This window comes from Grammomys surdaster, unplaced genomic scaffold, assembly GCF_004785775.1.
Source record: "Grammomys surdaster isolate TR1022 unplaced genomic scaffold, NIH_TR_1.0 130, whole genome shotgun sequence".
Classification (NCBI taxonomy): Eukaryota; Metazoa; Chordata; class Mammalia; order Rodentia; family Muridae; genus Grammomys; species Grammomys surdaster.
Genome location: NW_021604588.1, coordinates 17380346 through 17402570, shown reverse-complemented (window position 1 = coordinate 17402570; position 22225 = coordinate 17380346). Strand labels below are relative to the sequence as shown.

General features: G+C 42.5%; 2 protein-coding genes across 3 annotated transcripts in view; one reads left to right on the top strand and one right to left on the bottom strand.

Annotated features, from left to right (window-relative positions):
- Bpnt1 (3'(2'), 5'-bisphosphate nucleotidase 1) overlaps positions 1-11325 on the bottom strand; it is a 26451-nt gene extending 15126 nt beyond the window's left edge. For both annotated transcript variants that reach the window (XM_028758924.1, XM_028758932.1), the window contains exons 1-3: positions 11238-11325; positions 5507-5633; positions 2632-2736 (exon numbers count right to left, since the gene is read on the bottom strand). In XM_028758924.1, coding sequence (XP_028614757.1) covers positions 2632-2736; positions 5507-5626 — 225 coding nt within the window. In that variant the 5' untranslated portion in view covers positions 5627-5633; positions 11238-11325. The remainder of the gene's footprint in view (positions 1-2631; positions 2737-5506; positions 5634-11237) is intronic.
- Positions 11326-13954: 2629 nt separating this feature from the next.
- The window catches only part of Iars2 (isoleucyl-tRNA synthetase 2, mitochondrial), a 40834-nt gene continuing 32563 nt past the window's right edge, over positions 13955-22225 (top strand). Inside the window, exons 1-9 of the mRNA XM_028759763.1 lie at positions 13955-14225; positions 15478-15600; positions 16652-16811; positions 18439-18587; positions 18997-19046; positions 19127-19236; positions 19318-19408; positions 19715-19830; positions 21278-21447. Coding sequence (XP_028615596.1) covers positions 13959-14225; positions 15478-15600; positions 16652-16811; positions 18439-18587; positions 18997-19046; positions 19127-19236; positions 19318-19408; positions 19715-19830; positions 21278-21447 — 1236 coding nt within the window. The 5' untranslated portion in view covers positions 13955-13958. The remainder of the gene's footprint in view (positions 14226-15477; positions 15601-16651; positions 16812-18438; positions 18588-18996; positions 19047-19126; positions 19237-19317; positions 19409-19714; positions 19831-21277; positions 21448-22225) is intronic.

Below are 22225 nucleotides of genomic sequence, written 5' to 3'. Positions count from 1 at the left end.
CACACACACACACACACACACACACACACACACACACACACACACACTAATAACTTTAAAAATCTGCATGCTGGGGCTGGAGAGATGGCTCAGCTGGTAAGAGCACTGACTGCTCTTCCAGAGGTGCTGAGTTCAATTCTCAGCAATCACATGGTGGCTCACAACCATCTGTAATGGGACTGGATGCCCTCTTCTGGTGACTGAAGATGGGTAGTGTACTCATATAAATAAAATAAATCTTTAAAAAAAAAATCTGAATGCCTTTAATCCCAGCACCTCGGAGGTAAAAGTAGATGGATCTCTGTGAGCTTTGAGGTAACTCTGGTCTACACAGCCAGGGATTCATAGAGAGATCCTGTGTTAACAAAAAACAGCAAGAATGGACTATAGAACTGAACAGAGAATACTCAAAAATAATAGGATTGAAAAATAAACACTTTAAAGTGTTCAACATCACTAGCACAAAGGGAAATACAAATTAAAGCTGCTTTGAGATTTTACCTTATCCTGTCAGAATGGCTAGCCTTAAAGAAACCAAAAGACAGTCAATGCTGGCGAGGATGCTGAAAAGAGGAGCTTGTTCACTGTTGGCGGGAAACCAGTGCAGCCAATATAGAAACTGGTATGGAGATTCCTTAAAACACTAAGAACAGAACCACCATAGTCCAGCACTACCGTAACCCAGCTATTCCGGCACATAGCCCAACTATTGCAGTCTTCCACATGCCCAGTGGCCTGACATCTCACTGTTGGGAACTAACTTATCTGTTTATTGTCACTTTACTCACAATAGCTAGGATGCATTTTTTTTTTTTAAGTTAGAAGGGAGATACCTAAGAACTGATTCCCTTTGAAATCATGGTTCATTAAAAACCCCAAATGCTGTGTGTGTGCTAACTCCTTATAAGTCAGTCAGGGAGGTCCTAGTGGCCCCTAAAACAATATGGGCACTTGTCATTTTTCTTGGTTGCCCACTAGCATTAGATGACAAGGCCTTACTGCTAATGACATCACACACTTTGGTTGCAAGAGACAGAGAAGAAAGACTTGGACACATTCTCCCTGCTGGCCATTTTCATAGTGCTAGAAGGTGCTCTGCAGGAAGAAAATATCACCCATCTGTGCACCTGACAAACTACAGTGCCATCTGTCAGGCAAGCTGTGCTCACTGATACAACAGTGGCATCACTGTTAGTGGGGTAAACTACCTGATCTTGATTGAATTCGAGGTCTACTCCACCATGGGAATTCATGCTTAGTTCTTTAAACACACTCCATGTCTGGAAACCCACTCAATGTATAAAAAGGGAGGTCAGGAGTCCTATCGGAGAATTAAACTCTGTAGCTTTACTAAATGTACACAGTGTCAAACAGCTTTCTGAATATACGTGTTTATTCCCATAGCAAATTCTCACTCTCAGCCTTAGTCAGAGAAGATTCTCTGTCTAGTGAACTATGGTGAAGGGAGAGATCTCTGCCTGCCTAATCAGACAGTTACAGTGCACTGCTCAGCTCTGAATAAGACATCCATACCATCCCCTCTAAGGTTCACCAGGCTTTGTAGGAGAGGGGGCAGAAAGACGGTAAGAGGCAGAAAATGGGGGAAAGGGCTGCAAAATGTCATCATGGGGTAAGAGCCAGTGCAATCATGAACTCTCAACAACCACAGACTGGGTCTCCAACCACAGCCCACCAGGGAAGAACGAACAACCCCTAACAGTTAAGCAGCGGTGGAGGAGGGATGCAGAAGAGTCCTCTTCACTGTGGAACTATTTCCTACAGACTGATTCAGGGAAAGGGGAAGCCATTGCTCTCAGTTGTGTACCACTGACGACCAATGGATGGTCCCAATGAAATGGTCACACAGATGACTCTGGTTAAACTAAATGGGGAGGACAAAAAAGCAAATGTCATGAATTTGGGAAAGGGATGGGGAGGAGGGGATGGGAGGAGAATCCAAAGTATGGGGGATGGGTAATCAGAATGTATTATATACATGCACTAAATTGCCAAAGAACTAACTTAATACAAGTAGACAAACAAACCAACCCAGGCATTTTAGAGCTCCAGAACCTTGCCGACTCCTCAAATGTAACTGTTGATGCAGGGGCTCAAACCCCAGGCCTCACATATGTGAGTCACATGGTTTTATTACTGAGACATCTCCCACCTTAGAGCCCCACGTACAGTAGGCAGTGTTCTACCATTGAGCTTATCTTATGATTTCAAAGTATACTTATTACAACGGTGAGCATAGATTGCTCTCATCACTAGGAATGGAGACTAAACCTGTTTTTGTTTTTTTTTGTTTTGTTTTTTTTTTTTTTTTTTGAGACAGGGTTTCTCTATGTAGCCCTGGCTGTCCTGGAACTCACTCTGTAGACCAGGCTGGCCTCAAACTCAGAAATCCACCTGCCTCTGCCTCCCAAGTGCTGGGATTAAAGGCGTGCACCACCACTGCCCGGCGAGACTAAACCTGTAAGTGGACCAAAATATTATAAAGTCAGATTTTCTCCTCTAAGGAACATGATCACTTTGTGTTCAAACACTAGAGCCAATGCTAAGACTCTAAGTGTAACATATGACTCAATGGCAGGTCTGTTATGAACTACACAGCATGGCGCCTCTCACCTCTTCCCCTATAATTGTCAGCTTTGGGAATTTCCGTGCCAGGGAAGAGCAGATGCTCATCTGTACCAAGCGGTCTGCTTTGGTCTGCAGGTCCGTGGCTGAGGTCTGTAACAAAGAATGCAAAGCTCAATAGAAAGACGATTAGGGATCATGAGTCTTCCGACTCCAAGTCTACTGTACCCATATAATTTACACTACATTTCCAGATTTAAGATCCACAGACTTAACCCCAAATGAATCAACTAGTGATGGCCCTTGCTGCTTCTCAGAGAATTAACAGCAATTAAGACTGAGAAGCGAAGCTGGATGGTATTGCATGCCGTGAATCTGAGATCAGCTTGCACTACAGTGTGAAACTGTATGCCAATAAACAAACCCAGCTTAGAAACAGGGTGTGTGTGCTGCTGACGGAGATCAAACACGGACCTGACACACACTGAGCAGGCACTACCACTCAACCACATTCCCAGCTCCCAACAGGTCAAGTTTGCAAAGGTGCTTTTAAGTTATTTGGAATATTTTCTTCTCTAACTGAGAAACTCTTTCACAAGGTTCTCAATACCAGCCTGCTTAAAATGGGCTAAAGACAGGAAACACCAGTGGGTTATCATATACATTTTATAATCCCATACTTGAAAAGCAGAAGCAGCAAGTTCACCAGAAGTCCCAGGCCAGCCAATGCAGCACACAAAACTCTGTCTCAAAACCAAAACCAACCAACCAATTAAACAAAAAGAAATAGACTTATACTGTTTCTAAGTGAAGCTAAAACTATTGTCAGTGTATGAAGAGTATCCTCTAACTTGTTTGTACTCATCCTCATAACTCAAGACATCCTGAAGATGATTCTTCAATGTATTAGAAAGAATTTCTGTTGCTGAGGGCTGTGCAAAAGGAGCAGCAAAACAGCTCTAGAACTCATGGAATTCTAACCATGGATTTAGTCCAACCCTGAGGGGTGTGCCTTGAAGAGGCAGAGCCCCCAGGACAGAGCCAAGGACTTCACATCCTGAAGACTTCACGTATGTACAGATCGCTCTGCTTGCTGTTCTCTCAGGCATCATGTCCTTCCTAACCTATTGCTGTGTGAAGATTCTAAGGGGTGTCCAGCCCCTTACTGGGAAACATCACTAACTCTCACAATTAGAGTGCTTCATCTCTTTCAAGCATTGCTGCTGAAGCAGGTTAATGATTCAGTCACCATCCTTGGAAAGAACGTAGAGATGCAGACAGTGAGCCATGGCCACCACCCTTAGAGAGCATTTGGAGAAGTAGACTGCTAGTAAAGTGAGGTACGATGGTTTTGTCAGTGGCTCTGATGTCGAAAATCTTAGCAAACAATCTGAACCTTAGAAAGGCACATTCTTAACAGCTGAGCTAGGGATTTTTGTTGTTGTTGTTTGGTCAGGGAACAATAACAGCAGTCTGACTGACACTGACATGACCCTCTTGCTAAAGCTGGGCTGATGATCTTGTACCTATTTCTGCTTCAGCTTCCTGATACAATTTAATAAAAATTAATAACGAGTAGATTATTAATGCAGCCTAAGGATTTAAAGTAGAAATGAGTGATTGTTTTTATGTAAAAGTTTAGATTTGGGATTCTTTTAAGATTTATGTAGGATTACTTTTTAAGATGAATAGTAAAATAATCGATCCTTTCTTTGTAACTGCAAATTGCAGCCTGCCAGTAAAGAGAAACTGGCTGAGAAAATTCCCTTGCTTGCTTATACTTTGTTAATCTATAACAAGTTACTTATTTACAAATGTATGTAGGTTCTTGGGAATAGATTGTTTTTTTTTTAATCCTTATTTTGTAAAACATTTGATTATGTGAGGGTATAGGGGAACATGTTTTTCTTCTGTATATTCACTGTAATCATTGATTAGAAAAAAAAGAATGTAATCATACTGTAAATTTTATATTGCTGGAAAGATTCTGCTGGGATATATAAGCTGTGGGAGAAAAAATAAAGTTGTTAAGTGTTCCATCAACCAAACATGTATATGTATGTGTGTGTGTATATATACATATATAATATATATAATATATGTAAGTAAATATATATAAGTAAGCATATATATATATATATATACACACACACACATACATATGTAAGTAAAATTGGTTGGCATTTTGCTCCATCAACCCAATGTGTGAACGTGTAGGTATGTATGTGTCAGGTTGTTGAAGCTTATCTTGCTTCATTACCAAGTGTGTGTTTGTGTGTGTGTGTAATTCTTTCCCATCTTTTGTCTTTTTTCCTACTCCCCAGACCCCCAGGAGTTCAAAGAGTCTCTTGCTGGTCACAGGGAGTGCCAGCCCCAGAGAATCAAGCTTTGCTCTCTTAGAGAAAAGTCTGTTGAGTGATCAATCGCTGATTCTATGCCCCACTCAGTTTACCCTGGAGGTTGAAGCTGCTCTTTGACATCCTGATTTGGGGGTGGGGGGAGGGGAGTAAGAATGGAAGTAGGCTTGAAGCAGGGTCTCACATAGCTCAAGTTGGCCTTGAACTCACTATATAGCCAAGGCTGGCCCTGAACTTCTGAATCTCTTGTTTTTATCTCCCAAGGGCTGGGATAAAATAAATACTAATCTAAACATGGATTTTCACAAGCACGTCACATGTTGTAAGGTTGCATGGTTTTGTATGAAATAGATTAGGATCTATTCTGGAAGTAAACTTCAGTCAAAAGATCCAGTCATATATACAAAGATCTTAGATAAAGTCCGGAGTTATTTTTAAAGCAGATATACAAACTAAGGCTCCTGTGACCTCCATTATTGTAATTGTTAGTCGATCTAGACTATGACATTCTACCTACTATGAAGAACAAACATCATGACTGCAGAAAAAGACAGGATTTTCAGTACCTTCTGCACGATGCCCAGGTCTCCTTCAGCAATGACACACCTGACTATGGTTCCTGCCTTCTGAGCAATAGAATATGCTGAGGCTACCAGTCGCATCAACACAGTGTGGCTGGAAGCCATGATAAACCTTGGAGGAAAAAAGAAAAATGTTTTGTTACTTTAGAGACCAGCTACTAGTTTCCATCAATTGATCAAGCCAACACATATTAACTGAATGCTTGAGGCTGCCTCTATTAACCACACTAGTTCTTTAATAAATACATACTAAAACGACTTGGAAAAGGCAGTTTCGGAATTAACTCTTAAACCCTGTCATACTCTTTCATAGTCAGCAAAGCCTTTCAAAGCCTGGAGAAATGAACTCAGCTGGTGAAGAAGTTTTGAGTGTGAGGTGTATTTCATGCAAAGTGGAAGTCTTAGGAGCTAAAACTAAAATATATCCGGCCTTGATGAGCTGATGTTCTGAACACTCTTGCTGATCAGTGCACAAGAGGGGTGAGACAGGGAAGGGACTCTCAGGAGAAGAGCACTTACTTTTGGTCCAGTATACCCAAGGTCCGTTGTGCAAACTGTTTAAAAACAAACAAGTGAAAACCAAACCAACCAACCAAAACCCCAATTGCTTGTGAGTGCCACTATGTAGCCCTGGCAGGCCAAGAGCTCCCTGTGTAGACCAGGTAGCTTTAAATTCAGAGATCCAACTGCCCCTGCCTCCTGAGTGCTGGGACTCCAACTGCCCCTGCCTCCTGAGTGCTGGGACTCCAACTGCCCCTGCCTCCTGAGTGCTGGGACTCCAACTGTCCCTGCCTCCTGAGTGCTGGGACTCCAACTGCCCCTGCCTCCTGAGTGCTGGGACTCTCCACTCTGTTTATGTGACAGTCTCAGTATCACATATATAGCCACTATATATACAGCCCAGGGTTGCCTCCTGAGCACTGGTATGACAATGGTAGGAAAATGTAAAAGACACTTTGAAGGGCCCAGTAGGGCCGTCTGAGGTCTTAGCCTTTCCTTTATCTTCTTCTTTTTTTGGATTCTTCAAGATAGGGTTCCTCTGTGGAGTCCTGGCTGTCCTGGAACTTACTCTGTAGACCAAGCAGGCCTCAAACTCACAGATTTGCCTGCTCTTGCCTCCAGAGTATTGGGATTAAAGTCCTGTGCCACCACTGCCTAGCTCATAAATCTTTTTTTTTAAAAGGGAGAGAAACAATGTAACTGAAACTAATGTGCAGTACTGAAACCCATCTTGTGACCAATAGTTGTCCAGAATTAAGATGAAAATAAAATGAGTATATAGGGTATATTCTTATATTGTAATCAAGCTATACTGATTTTCTTTACATACTAGGAATTACAGGTAGAATAAAGTATGCTGTGATCATTACTAAGGAACACCACAAATAAAGTCCAAAAGTAATCACTTAAAAAAATATTTCATTGGCTTTACCCCAACTTTTCTATCTGTGAACAGCCATATATCTAATGTACTTTGCACTGGTAAAGTAGTTCTGGGTTACTAACTCCACCTAGCACCTTTGGGAGTGTTGGGGGGGGGGGGGAGGAATGTTGGGAAATCACACCAGAGGCCTTCCCAGTTAAGTTCTTTCTCACGGAGCCACACTCAGTGAATGCCTAACCACTGAGGGCTTTAACTTGCGGGAGTGGTGACGGAGAAGTAATTCTCTCCTACAGCTTCCCATACGTATCATTCACTCTTGAGCCTATGCAGCAATCATTTGAGCCTTGTCAGGCTTCAGGCAAGATTAATCCACTTCCTCTTAAACTTGCCAGATATATGCAGAGCTTTCTTCTTCAAACAGAAAATTTCCAAGCTGTCTGCTCACTACTTTCCTTAAAAAAATGCACCATGTTTATGAACTACCGTTTAAAGAGAATACAGTTTGTAAGACATAAGAATAGAAACATTCCTACCCCCGCCTGGCCCTAATAGTCTTCTTGCCATAGTTTTTAAAGAAATATATATAATTTTGATTCGTGGTATAAAGAAAAAGAAAAAATATGACGTAAAACATGTAAAAGAGATTCTTACTAGCTTTTCTACTTCTGTCCCAGTCTTCCCCAGGAACCCAAGTGAGAATTACCTTGACATGACAAGTGGCTTAAGAACAAGGCGCTAAGTTAGCCCCCTTACAGCAGCTCACACCACACAGTCCTCTGAGTCTTACCTGAAGTACTACTTTATGACCTTTCAAAAGCTTAGACATTAAAGACACAGACCATCTGGAGTCAACTCTCTATGGCTACACTCTGCCATACATTAGCTGTAGACTTTTAGGAGAGCCACTTCAACTCTCAATCCATGAACTTATAAGTCGGAAAAACCACGTATTAGTACAGGGTTGCTGTGATTACTAAGTAAGTACTGCATGGACAGTACTGACTACAGATATAAGCACCCAACAACACTGGCTAAACATACTTAATGTTTCCTTTGTTCTGGCTATTCAGTATGGATACACAGGAGTGTTAAAACAATAGGAGAGGGACCAGAGGCTTAAGGGTTACGATGTTCTTATAGGAGACTAGAGGTCATGTCCCAGAACCCACATGGGGCTGGTGACAAATACTTGTAACTCCAGCTCCAAGGGACCAGATGACCTCTTCTGACCTCCACGGGAACTTGCATTCATCAGTACAGACACACAGAGATTTAAATGCCTGCTCCTGCCTCCAGAGTGTTGGGATTAAAGTCTTGTGCAACCACTGCCTAGTTCATAAATCCTTTTTTTTTTTTTAAAGGGAGAGAAACAATGTAACTGAAACTAAAGCGGAGAACTGAAACCTATTGTGACCAATAGCTGTCCAAAATTAAGACACAGGCACATTGCCACATAAAGACACACAGGCACATACATAGAATCTAAAACATGTATTTAAAAATGATTTTTAAAAAGACTACTGTATCTTTTAGAAGGGTGTCATAGTTGGCATATAACTATCTCCCATGGCTCATGTGTCTGAATGAATACTTGCTCACCAGTACTGGTGCTGTTTTAGGACACTGGGGTAGAACCTTTAGGAGAATGGGCCTAGTTAGAGGAAGTGGATAGCTGGACAGTGGGCCTTAAGATTTCACTATGGTCCAGCACTGACACCTGCTCCATTTCTCTGCTTTCTGTTCAGGCTTTCTGCTTCAGATCCACCAAGATGTAAGAAACCACATATAAGCTTCCACCACCAAGAATGGAGTCCCGGCCACCATGTCTTTCCCACCATGATGGACTTAATGCCAGTAAACCATGAGCCAAAATAATAAACACCCTCACCCTAATTTTTTTTTTTTTTTTTTTTTACTCATTGATGAAGAAAGCAACTGATACAAAGGATTTCTGACCCTAGGGAGGAACACAGTAACTGGTGGGAAAGAGTCTCTTCTGTATTGTATTCTAGGTTTGAGCTTTAAGAGGAAATATGAAAAACACTGAATAAAAAGGCAATTAACTTCATGCTCATGAGAAATCTTTATAATACCTGCTAACTACTCTAGAAGGAGAGAAAATACCACGAGTTGAAAATGGTTGTATGTGCCTATGATCTGACCACTCGGGAGGCTGCTGAGAACTGCAAAGGGCTGAGAACAGCCTGGGCTAGAGAGCAAGTGCAGGCTAGCCTGGTTACATAGTAAGATCCTGTCTCACAACAAAACGAGCAAACAAACAAAAACAAAGAATAGCAGCAAAAGAAAAATAGCAAAGCTCAAACGATCAGTTTCTTCTCATAGTAGAAGGAGGAAGAGGAGGGGGAGGAGGAGGAAAGAAGTGGAGGAAGAAGAGGAGAAGGAGAACACCACCACCATCAACAACATCAACAACAAAAACCAAACTTTTTTTTGTCCTTTATCTTTAATTCATATAAGGATAGTGAGCATGCAGATTAGGATTCGAAAGTGTCCAACGTGTTCCCAGTAAAAGCATTAAAATGACTTATCTTTGGAACCTGGGTCAGTGGTGCTGAAGTTCAAGGTGTTTGGAAAGATAAAAATGAGCATGATGGTGCAAATTCTGAACAATTAATAGAAATCCCCTTATTATCAGTTATCAAAATATAATAATCAGCTGGGTGTGGTGACCTTGCTTCTGGTCCTTGCACTTGGAAAGCTGAGTCAGGAAGATTGGGAATAACACATAAACCTTAGTTACATAGTAAGTTCCAGATTAGCTTTGGCTACCAAGTGGAGTACTTTTTCCACACACCCATGCATGTACACATATACCCCAAATTCTAAAAAGCCATATAAATATGACAAATATATGTGCATATATATATATATATATATATATATATAAACATATATGTATATATGGAGCTAGAACCCTAGGCCTCATGCATGCTAGACAAACTACCAACTGAACAATCTCTCTCAGTAAAATTCCAGAAATGAATCCAAACATACTACTAAAGGTGTTATGTTAAATCCAAGAAAGAAGCAGATGAATGTAGTGACACACGCCTAGCACTTGGGAAGGAAGAGGAGGATCCTGGATTTGAAGTGGGCTACACAGTAAGATCCTGTCTCAAAAGAAAAAAGGTGAGAGGGAAAAGAAAAGAACGAAAATGGAGGAAAGCCACTCATACACAAACGGCAACTTGCTAGAGTTTGAAGAACAGTTGGATCTTTCTTGCATTCTAATTAAAATACATTCCAGGGAAACTGGTAAAATGGTACCGTTGGTAAAGGTGCTTGCCTCTAAGCCTGAGAACCTGAGTTCAAATCCACACAGTAAAAGGAGAGGACTGACTCCTGCAAACAGGCCTCCATCCCCCACCCAAACACTGGTGGCACATGTACACACACACACACACACACACACACACCGCTGGCTTTGGTTGTTGTTGTTGTTTAATGTTCCAGGAAGTCCTGGCTGGAAGCACACTCCTATAATTCCCAAACTCAGGAGTCTGAAGTAAGAGTACCTTGGTTTTAAAGCCAGCCTAACAGTTTTTCTCTCAGCCCAGTAGTAGATTTAAATAAAGATAAAAAACTACGAGTATAGGAATGGCTTCATAAACTTGAAAAGGGCCTTTAAAACATAAAACTAAGTGTATTAACAAATTTGCACAGAAATTAAAACTTCTACATGTCCAAATTGCCACAAGCAAAGCCAGTTTATATCAGATAACAGGAGAGGAAAGTCCTGTATCTTTCACTAATAATTGAGCGTTTTGTTTGGGGCAAGAACAGTTGACAAGTAGTTCCCAGAAAAAGAAAGGCGCTCATCACTAAATACACGAAATGTTCAATCTACTGAATTTAAAAGAAATGCAAACTTAGAGCCCAAGAAGTGATTGACACACGAAAACGTTTGCCCAGTCTGCAAGGATGGAGGAAACGTTTTCTACTGGAGCCCTCTAACAAAAACAAAACGTATACACCGTTCAACGCAGCTATTATATTCCTGGTGAAATAAATCACAGCAGCCTACTAACGCGCAGAAATGACAACGATAAGAATGTTTGCTATTATGAAGTGTCCAAATTCGGATGGGAAAGTCAAGTTTAACTCTATAGTTTATTCCAGCATGAAAGAAAAGGTCCAGATAGACAACCACATGTGGCCACTCAAGCTTCTGGATGCGCCTGAACTAGAAGCAGTGTAGCCACAAGAGTGCTTTGAGTGTATAACTCCTGGCTCTCCTCTAATCTGGGCCAGGGGTGAGCAACAAGAAACTAGTACCGCCCGAGGCTCTGCCCTGCCGCCGGAGAAACTTACACTCAGCCTGGCGTCCCCAAAGCGGTGTCCGGCCTAGTGGCTTGCTGTCCCGGAACCGGGTACCTCCAAGTTCACCGGTAAAATGTGCAGAGAACGACCGCAGCTGCGCATGCGTGAGGTCCGCGCAGGCGCAGGGCCTCCCCGCGCGCTCCAGGCCGTCTGGGAAACCGGTGACCGACGGTTTTACTCAGGTTTCTGCCGCCTGTCGTCAAAGCCCGAGTTCCCGGGACCTTCCCGGGTGCTGGTTCCTGGCATCTTGGCTTCACTGAGACAACAGTTTTTACTTGTTTTCTTCCCTAACTTAGCTACGACTGCACAGGTGCTACCACGCTGACTTGGCTTTGGCTTTTAGTGACTTGCCTTTATGGGATTTTTTTCATAAAAGCAACGCTTTTTTTTCCTTAAAAATCTCACGCTGTTATTTTATGAGGATGATATTGAACAGATTTTGTTTCTATGCGTTTACTGCGACTCTCAAACCTTAGTTATTAGAAGCAAACCATAACTTATTTGTTCATATATATGTACATACACATAAACACATACATACCATACATACATGGTTTCACTCAGGTTGGCCTCGAATTCTTGACAGTCCTACCTCAGCTTTTTATGTACTGGGATTCTTGGCATAAACAAACCCTCACACACTCCTATTCTCACCAGCGAGAAATGTCCACACACACCATTTACATAAAGCTATGGTTGGAAGAGACTTCTTTTATTTACTCTGAGTTTAGACATACCTTTCATGCTTGGTAAAAATGTTGACAACACACACCCTTTAAAGCCATACACTGGATGCTGGTGAGATGGCTTAGCAGGCAGTTTGGAGCACTTGTTCTCCCAGAGGACTGGGGTGGGGTTTCCAGCAGAGGCTCACAACTATCCAAACCTCTAGTTCAATGGTGCCCCATAGCCTCTTCTGACCTCCTCCGGCATCACACACACATATGGTGCACATAAATACATGCAGGCAAAGGCATACACATAAAATAAGTAAATCTAAAAAAAAACTTTAAAAAAATTCGTACACTGTTTTTTGTTATTACATTGTAACAATGTAACTATTGCCATAAATAAGGACAGATACAATCTGTCTCATGAATGTAGCTTAGCCACGAACTCACCTTATCTCTGTAGTGAGAGTTTTGGAGTTTTTTTTTTTAAACAAACATATGTTTTTGCTTTAATTCCAGATGTGGGGATATGGGGCTACTTCAGACTGTCTGAAGCAGCTGACTATGATTTGCCTTTTGCCCTAGCAGAGGTGTGTTTTTGCCAACTGCAGATAATTTCTGTGATTACGTGAGATTTGGAATTCTGGGAACTTTTCAGATGGTATATAAATGCTAAAGGCCCAAGAGTGGGGGGGTGGAGCGGCATAGTGCTCAAAGAAGAAGTAAGATGTGTGTGTGTGTGTGTGGGGGGGTGTCTCTATCTCTTTTTCTCCCCTCTATCCTTGTTTTTCTTCTATCAAGTGTTAGGGGGCAAAACTGCGAGAATAAAGCATGGGAAAAGAAGAACCCACAAAGTAGCTAAGACCAGCTACATATCTTCTCATAGGGTTTCCCAGAAAACAGACGAGTTGATTGAATGCAGCTAGTTGTTCTGAAGAGTTTGGGTGGGGGTGGGGTTTTCTTCCCGCTGCTGTGAGATGACAGCTGTCAGTCAGGCTTCCAGACTGGAAAGTGCAGTTCGGAGAAGAACAGCATTCTAAATATTGTCATTCACTACAGAGCGGGGGAGATGGTGGTACAAACACGAGAACTCACAAAACACTCAAACACCGTGTACAATTCCAGGTGCAGAAGACCCTCATCCCCAGAGCCAGCTGCTTAGACTATATGGGCCAGCTCTTCGTTTCATTAAGAGACCCTTGAATGAGGTGGAAGAGCTATGGAAGATGATTCCCAAGTCTTGGACGTCCATATGCACGCACACATGCATGCCCAAACATGCAAATAAGCGCGCGCACGCGCGCGCACACACACACACACACACACACACACACACACACACACAGAGAAACGAGAAGACGTTACACGCTGTATACTACCTCCAGCAGTCCATGTTCCAACTCTCCCAATACTTGTTACCGAATTTCATGTTTGTTCTAATATATTAGACGACTCTGTGTCATCCTGGCTCCCAAAGGTGAGCATATCTTTGCATTCATTGACTATATTCTTTATGAATTGCCTGTGTTTACCTTTTGCCTCCCCCCTCCTTTATCTTGTTTGTAGCTACTTTTTATATACTTTTTTCTTTTTTACAAGTGTAGCATAGGAATGGCAAAATTACAGTTGTAAATCTGTGTGGCCCTGGCTGTCCTGTGGAACTCCCTCTGTAGACCAAGCTAGCCTCGAACTTGGAACTCCGACTGGCTCTGACACTCATGTGCTGAGATTAAACCCCTGCATCACCACTGCACGACTTTAGCTTTGCTACTTATGTTTATGACCCTGGACACGTTAATTAAATGTATTTGATTGGGGAAAGCCGAGTAATAGTAAACAATTCTACACTCCGGCAAGATGTCAGGGAAGAATTGTAGAGGTACAGACTTCCGGAAGACCCCGCCCTTGCTCTTGCCCCGCCCCTTCCGCCCCGAGCGCGTGCGCAGTTCCTCGCCGCTGAGACCTGCAAGGAGTCCCTATATTTAGATCCCGGGCAGCTGCCGCGGGCAGTGTGCGGAGGGGTCCGCCCGGGTCGTCCACCATGCGTTGGGGGCTGCGCCCTCGCGGGCCCGGGACGGCGGCGCTCGCCTCGGCTTGGAGCTTATGGGGGCCATCCTGTTTTCCCGGCCGCCCGGGGTGTCTGGGGGTGACGAGGAGGCTCGTGGTACGCTCAGTGGCCGGGGCGGACAGCCCCCAGAACAGCCCGAAAAGCGGCAGATACCGCGAAACTGTGCTGCTGCCGCAGACCACCTTCCCGATGAAGCTGCTGGGCCAGCAGCAGTCCGACATGGAGCTGGAGATCCAGCAGGTATTGGACGCGGCCACCCGAGCAGGGCGGGGTGGGCCAGCTCTGCGGGAACCCTCCGGGCCGCTGGGGTTCCCAGGCGGGCTCTTAGGGGGCGGGTTCCAAAGCGAAGCCAAATGTCGCACCGAGCACCTTCTGACTTCCGCGCCAAGCAGGTAGGCTTTGCACACTTTTCCAGTCACTTGTCAGAAAGTAACCAGCGTGAGCAAGTGTGGGCTGGAGAAGTAGCTCAGCGCTTAAGAGCGGTTGCCGCCCTTGCGGAGGATCCGCGTTCGGTTCCCAGCACACAAATCTGGCAGTTCACAACCACTTGTAACTCCAACACCAGGAGATCCAATGCCTCTGACTTCTGCAGGCACCTGCGCTTGCATGCACCACACAGAAATAATAAAACATAAAAGTTAACTTAACAAAATAATAAAAATACTACCAAAGAAGGGAAATTGAAGCCCACCTTAGTCACATGTTTAGATTTTTGACTGGACTTATGATTCCTTTGAAGGACAAAGTAGCTGCCCTTTTCTGGGTCCCCTGTGTAGTCTGTATCTGCCTCCTATTTCGTTCTGAATTTACTAACGGCTGAGATTCACTTGTTAGTGTCTATATTCTAGAGTATTTAAAATATTCCTGGTAATCAGGAATACTGCTTAAGTGAATAGTGTTAGCCTGAATAGTCTTTGGATTTAGGGAAGTATTGAGGCCAAAGAATAGCAAGAATAAATTACCAGTGTGTTTTGGGTGGTAGAGTGGGCTGGGAATGGACAAGTCTTTTAGCAGGGCTGGATTGAACCAATGAATACTTGGGAGACTTGTCAAGAATTTAGAGCCCCCATGCCGCATAAAAGTTTACACTTTAATCTGAAGTATTGTTGGGGAATTTGAAGACTACTGAAGGGTTGGAAAGATGGCTCAGTGGTTAAGAGCATTGACTGCTCTTCAGAGATCCTGAGTTCAATTCCCAGCAACCACGTGGTGGCTCACAACCATCTGTAATGGGATCCAGTTCCTTCTTCTGTTGTGTCTGAAGACAGATACAATGTACTCATATAAATAAAATAAGGAAAATCTTATAAATAAATAAATAAATGAAGACTACTGAAAGTGTTAAGAGAATTCTAGTTCATTCCAGAAAAATTTCCAGTTATATTTCTGGGCAGAATGGATTGGAATGGGATAAATGATAACCACGTATTGATGAGTCTACAGCATGCATTTATGTCATATGTAAATATCGGCTTTTTTTTTTTTTAAACAGAAATGTGGCTTTTCAGAACTTTATTCCTGGCAAAGAGAAAGAAAAGTAAAGACGGAATTTTGCCTTCATGATGGACCTCCTTATGCAAATGGTGACCCTCATGTTGGGCATGCCTTAAACAAGGTAATTATAATTTAGGTTATAAAACTTGGAAGTAAATACACTACAAAAAATATATATATATATTGTATGTAACAGTTTTATATATGTATATATACTTACATATTTGTATGGATACACACACACACACACACACAGACTTTCTTTTCCCCTTATTTTTATTGAGATTGAACTGTGGGGCTGTGTGCATGCTAGAGAAGTGCTCTACTGCCAAGCCACATGCCGAGTCCTTGAAACAAGGTCTCAGTTCTCTAGGCTGGCCTTGATGTCACTGTAGTTCAGGCAGGCCTTGAACTTGAGATCCTTCCACTTTAGTCTGTGTCTATATAGACACTATGGTTGATTATTACAGACCCACGTTCTTGGGCCTGACTGGTAGTACATTTTTAAGTCTTTCTGCCTGCTTCTTTCTGAAACAATGGTGTAAGTAGGATGATTGATGTGCCTCATCTATTGATGTGCCTGCTACCAAGGCTTGTTGCTGACTGAGAGCCTTCTTAGTACAGAACAGTGAGCATGGTCTATAAAGTGAGTTCCAGACAGCCAAGGATGTTATATAGAAAAAAACAAAAACAACCAACCAAAAAAGTCTCAGAGTGGGCTGAGACTTTCCCTCAGCCTGACAAATAATGAACTTTGGGACTTCAAAGTTTTCATATATAATTCTCTTGTATGATTTTTCCCCCTTGATAGCATTAATATTATGAAATTCAAATATTTGTTATTTTTGTGTGAATGTTGCATGTTAATTAGTGTTATTTTATGGAAATACTTTAAAATCGAACTTTATGCTTTAAAATAGTATTTTAGAAAGAGTAAGATTAGCCGGGCATTGGTGGCGGACGCCTTTAATCCCAGCACTTGGGAGGCAGAGGCAGACGGATTTCTGAGTTCGAGGCTAGCCTGGTCTACAGAGTGAGTTCCAGGACAGCCAGGGCTACACAGAGAAACCCTGTCTCGAAAAACAAAAAAAAAAAAAAAAAAAAAAAAAAAAGAAAGAGTGAGATTATAAGCTGTGTGTTTTCTGCTGGTGACTGCACTTTCATCCCTGCAGATTTTGAAAGACATTGCCAATCGATTCCACATGATGAGGGGTTCGAAGGTGCACTTTGTGCCTGGCTGGGATTGCCACGGCTTGCCCATTGAAACGAAGGTATTGTCAGAGCTCGGTGTAAATGCCCAGAGTCTTTCAGCCATGGAGATCAGGGAGAAAGGTAAGCTGTTTCCATTTTCACTTTAAAATGTCATGAGAGCTCAGCCTTCCTGTCAAACCAGGCTCTGCCAGAGGGACTCGTGTCTGTAGTGAGACCTGTCGGATACTTGTTCATCCCAGGTTGGCCTCACAGTCTTAGTTCCATCTTCCTGCCTCGGCCTTCTGAATGGCAGCATTGTTAGCATGGGGTTCCATGTCATCTCAGATTTTTAAAAAATAACTTTCTTGAGACTTGTTCTTTGGAGGTTAGAGGGACAGTTTTGAGAGTGTCCCAGCTCTGCCTTCAGTTTCGAATCTTCTAACTTCGTTGGGTGGAGCTTGCTGTTTGAAATCGGGTACAGAACTAGAAGTCAGTTCCAAAATACATGTCTCTTAAATCTGGGTATAGTAGTGCATGCCTGTAAACTCACTTTGAGAAGCCTGAATTAGCCGTGTCATGAGTCTGCAGTCAGCCTGGGTTACAGTCCAAGACTGTCTCTAAGTGAAAACCAAACAACCAGGCAGAGCCCACGGATCGAAGTCAGTCCCTGCTCTGATCTGTCTTATTAGATATGTGAGCCATCCGACATGTGAAGGTGGTTTTTCCTCTGAAACACATTCACATTTGCTTAGATTTGTTATTTGAGGAATGGCCATTTCTTGAATGAGGAGGACTAGTGAGATGGCTCAGTGAGGGGAGGGGACCACGAGTCATGCCTGAACCCCTGAGATTGATCCCCAGATCCAGGAAGGAGAAAGTTGTCCTCCAACTTCTCTATATGCACTGTGTTACATGTGTAACACACACACACACACACACACACAGACACACACACACACACACATACACACTACATTACTACTACTATTAATATAAGGAATGATGTGTGATTTTTCTGGTGTATTTATTTATTTTAAATATGAGATGCATAGTCTGGAAGATACTAAAGACAGTATATGACTCAGGTTTTTGTTGATTTGTTTGTTTTTTGAGACAGGGTGTCTCTGTGTAGCCTTGGCTGTCCAGAAACTCACTTGGTAGCCCAGGCTGATCTTGAACTCAGAGATCTGCCTGCCTCTCCCTCAAGTGCTGGGATTAAAATAAGCATGTACCACCACAGCCCATAGAAATTCCAGTTAATTAAAAAACAACTTGTTCTGTGTTTCGAATGCTTTCAAATAATGTCCCTGCTAAGAACTTCTCATAGGACTGGGAATATAGCTCAGTAGGAAGAGTAGCTGCCTGGCATGCCTGAGGTCCTGGTTCCATGCCCAGCACTACACATTCTGAGAGTGATGGCTCTCTCCTGGGCTCCCACAGTCAGGATGAAAAATCCCTACAAAGTGTGATGGAAGCCAGCCAGGGACAGCAAGGGTTTTCTAGTCAATAGTGCATAGCATCTTCACTTAAAGGAGCTCATAGAAAATCATGTTTAAGACTGAAAAGTCAGCCTGGTGGCTTATACGCCTAATCCTGTCACTTGGTACTCTGAGGCAGGAGGATTGTTTTGAGTTTGAGGCCACTTTAGGCTACATAGTGAATTTAGACCAGGCTGGGTTAAAGGGTGGGACCTTTCAAAAAGAAAAAAAAAAGAAAAATTTACCACTTTCTCAGAGGCTGTTTCTTTTTCCTCCCTTACCCTTTCTAGCTAGATCATTTGCTCAGGCAGCCATCGAAAAGCAGAAATCAGCCTTTGTCCGCTGGGGAGTGATGGCAGATTGGAATAACTGCTATTACACGTTTGATCCAAAGTACGAAGCCAAACAACTGAGAGTATTTTACGAAATGTATGAAAAGGTAATGGAATTTCCTTTTCCTTCCTCCCAGTGTATTAAAGTATGTGTCTCAGAAATCCCAGCCTCATTTTCCCTAGGCTTCTGCTGTGATGACAGCAGGGAAAGGCAGCCTGGGAGAAAGGGTTTCTGTGGCTTCCATGTCTCCATCAGAGTTTGTCACTGAGGGAAGCCAAGGCAGAACTCAAGCAGGATAGGAACTTTGTGGCCAGAACTGAAGCAGAGGCTGTGGAGGAGTGCTGCTTCCTGGGCCTGCTCAACTTGTTTTCTCATACAACCCATGGCCTTCTATAGTCTTGTCTGTGGGCCAACTCGAAGGAGGCGTGTTCCCAATTAAGATTCTCTATTTCCAGCTATGTATAGGTTTGTATCAATTGACAAAAACCAACAAAGATCCTATCTGTCTTTTATAGGGCTTGGTTTATCGATCTTACAAACCAGTGTATTGGTCTCCCTCATCAAGGTATGTATTCTTTGCTAGTTAAAAGGGGGAAACCATTTGTGAAGCTTCCCTTGTTTCTGTTCGATATCTTAAACTCCTAGGACGGCGCTGGCTGAAGCGGAGCTCGAGTACAATCCTGAGCATGTGAGTCGGTCGATCTATGTGAGATTCCCTCTCTTGAAACCTTCTCCTAAATTGGAATCTCTTACAGGTAGGTTTAGCTGCAGCTCGGCTTTGTTGACATTATGGAGTGATGATGGTCGCTAATATATTCACAACTTTATTTCCACAGCTGCCTCATCCCCTGTTAGCGTTTTAGTGTGGACCACCCAGCCTTGGACAATTCCTGCCAATCAGGCAATTTGTTATATGCCGGAAGCAAAGTACGTAGTGTGTCGTATCTTCTTATTTTATCCATAAATAGGATTCGTGTTAAATTTATTTCACTCTCATGACTGTGTTAAAATACAGTGAATTGTCATTTAGTGGCGTTTCTATGACTTCCACTACCCTCTAGAGGAGATGACCGTTGAAGACCTTTAGCTGCTTTTGAAAATGAAACACATGTGAAGTGTTTGGGGCTCCGTAAACTATTCTCTGATCTTGCAGTCTTTCTTTCTAAGTGATGTCACTTAACTGTGGCTTGTCTCTTTCCATCATGGGTGACTTGTTCCGAACATCATCTTCAGGTACGCTGTTGTGAAGTGTTCTGCTTCTGGGCACTTCTACATCCTGGCTGAAGATAAGATATCACCTGTCGCTTCTGCCTTGGAAACAACATTTGATGTTATTGCAGCATTTTCAGGTGAGGATTTATAGACATTGCCTAGCTGTTAGTTATTAAAATATTGGGGGGGGGTCGCATTTAGCAGTTTCTTGGATATTACCTATTATGAATTGAAACAGCTATGACATCTGTGTTTCTAGAGGGAAAAATAAAAAAGTATATGTTGTTTCTGTGACAGAGTCTTACCATATAGACCAGGCTGGCCTGGAACTCACTATATAGACCAGGCTGGCCTCAAACTAACTCACAAAGATCTGCCTGCCTCTGCTTCTCAAGTGCTGGCATTAAAGATATGGGCTACCACGCCTGGTGTCAAAGATAATGCTTCTATCAGAAGTTATAAGTAATAATTTGGGATTTCAGTGTATTGACTAGTTTTATATAACTGTGGAAGTCTGGGGATATTTAAAATTAATTGTGATTCTTAGAGATGATAATGTCTTTTGAATTGTTGAAAAGCAACCTTATAGTTAATATAGTTTAAAAATAGAATGACCCTATAGCTAAAGAGGCAAACCCTCTTCCGTTCACCAGTTCAGGTATAAGACAGTTAGAAGAATAAACATGCAGCCCTGTAAGAACAAAAAGGGGTTATGTAAGCAGCAAGAGGTAGCTGGGGTTTTAAGACCATTGGTCCTCCATGGACAGTAGGGAAGTTAGAGGACCCGCTCTGTTCTTTCTTTTTTTTCTTTTTTTCTTTTTTTTTTTTTTTTGAGGGTTTGAACGCACAGCTCATACATGCTAAGCAATGAGTTTTCTCCCAGCTCCTTTTTATCTTTGTTTGGAGACAGGACCTTGTTAAGTTTTCTTGGGCTCAGTCTAATTATGAATTTGCTGTAATAGATAACAACAGTAAAAATGGTAATATTTTAAATTATTTATAGTGAGGCAGTATTATGCCTAACTGCTCCAAGATTGTCACAGTGCTGTCCTAACAGTGGTGCTCTCAGCTGGATTTTAACTCTCTGTGTTCTGCAGTTTGCTGGGCATTGTAATGCAGGGAGGCCAGTTCTGAGTATAGTCAGTCTTGTACTCCGTGTTTTGTTCTGTTAGCAATCTTAGTAGTTCGGGGCAGAGCACTTGCTAACATGCCAGGCCTGGGGTTTCATCCCCACACCAAGAAAATAAAGATGCTGGCTGCCTATATCTATGCACAGCGGTTACCTTAGCAGCTGAGAGATGGACGCTGTGGGTCAGGTATTTAAGGTCCTCTCCAGCTGCCTGGTGAGTTTGAGATTGGCCTGAGCCCTGCAAGATTTTATCTCACGGAAAGAAATAAGAAAAAAGGGGAAAAAAAAAAAGACGTGACTTAGCTTTAGAAGGTAGAACTATCAAATAGAACAACTCCTTAAAATAACTGGGTATTGATCCCAGGCATCAGACATGGGAAGAAAGCTCTTACCAACTTAGCTGAGGACCCAGCCCTTCACAGAGAGCACTGGGTAATGGTTTTCTTGACCTGCAGGTGTGGATCTGGAAGGTGGCACTTGTAGTCACCCTTTAATTCCCGATAAAGTGTCTCCTCTTTTACCTGCCACTCACGTGACTATGGCCAAAGGAACAGGATTGGTTCACACAGCCCCAGCTCACGGTATGGAAGATTACAGCGTAGCATCTCAGCACAACCTCCCTATGGTACTGTTCCTCTTTCTTCCATTTAATTATGTGCCTTGCAGAATGAAAATGATTGCTCCTAACTAACATCTTTGTGTCTTGGTAATAACAACTTTCATCATCATAGTTAAATTGTGAAATGATTACATTTCTGCAAAATCCTAAAATGTTATTAATCCATACTAAATTAAGAAAGATTTCGCAGAATTAGCCCTGAAGCGTATCCACTGACATGAAGGCACTTTTAAAACACACAAAGTGTTTCATTGAGTACCCCTTTACTGTACTTTGCAGATGTGCATTTGTTACTAGTCAGAGGTTTGGGGCAAACTGGTGTTGAGCAAGTCTAGCACTATGTTTTTTAAATTATTTTTATTTATTTTATGTGTGTGGATTTTTTTCCCTGAATGTATGTGTATGTTCCACATGTGTGCTTAGTACCCATGTGTAGCATGTGTTGGATTTCCTAGAACTGCAGTTACAGATGGCTGTGAGCCACACATGAGCCAGCACCATTTCTCCAACAGCTCAGATGCTCCTTAACAGTTTTTAGAAAAAAATGTATTTTGTAATTGAGGTCGATGCATTTTTCAGAACATGCTGCTCATGCACACTTAGTAGCCTGTAGCATAGCCGAGGCCCAATTGTGACTTGCGCTGGGAAGCTGAATAATTGATGCGGTTGCTCTGCTTGCCTCTTGCTTTCCTGACATTTACATTTTCTCACAGTGGTCTCAAACCAAACCAGTACAGCTGTACTGATGCTGAGTCACAGAACAGGATATACTGTATACACAGTA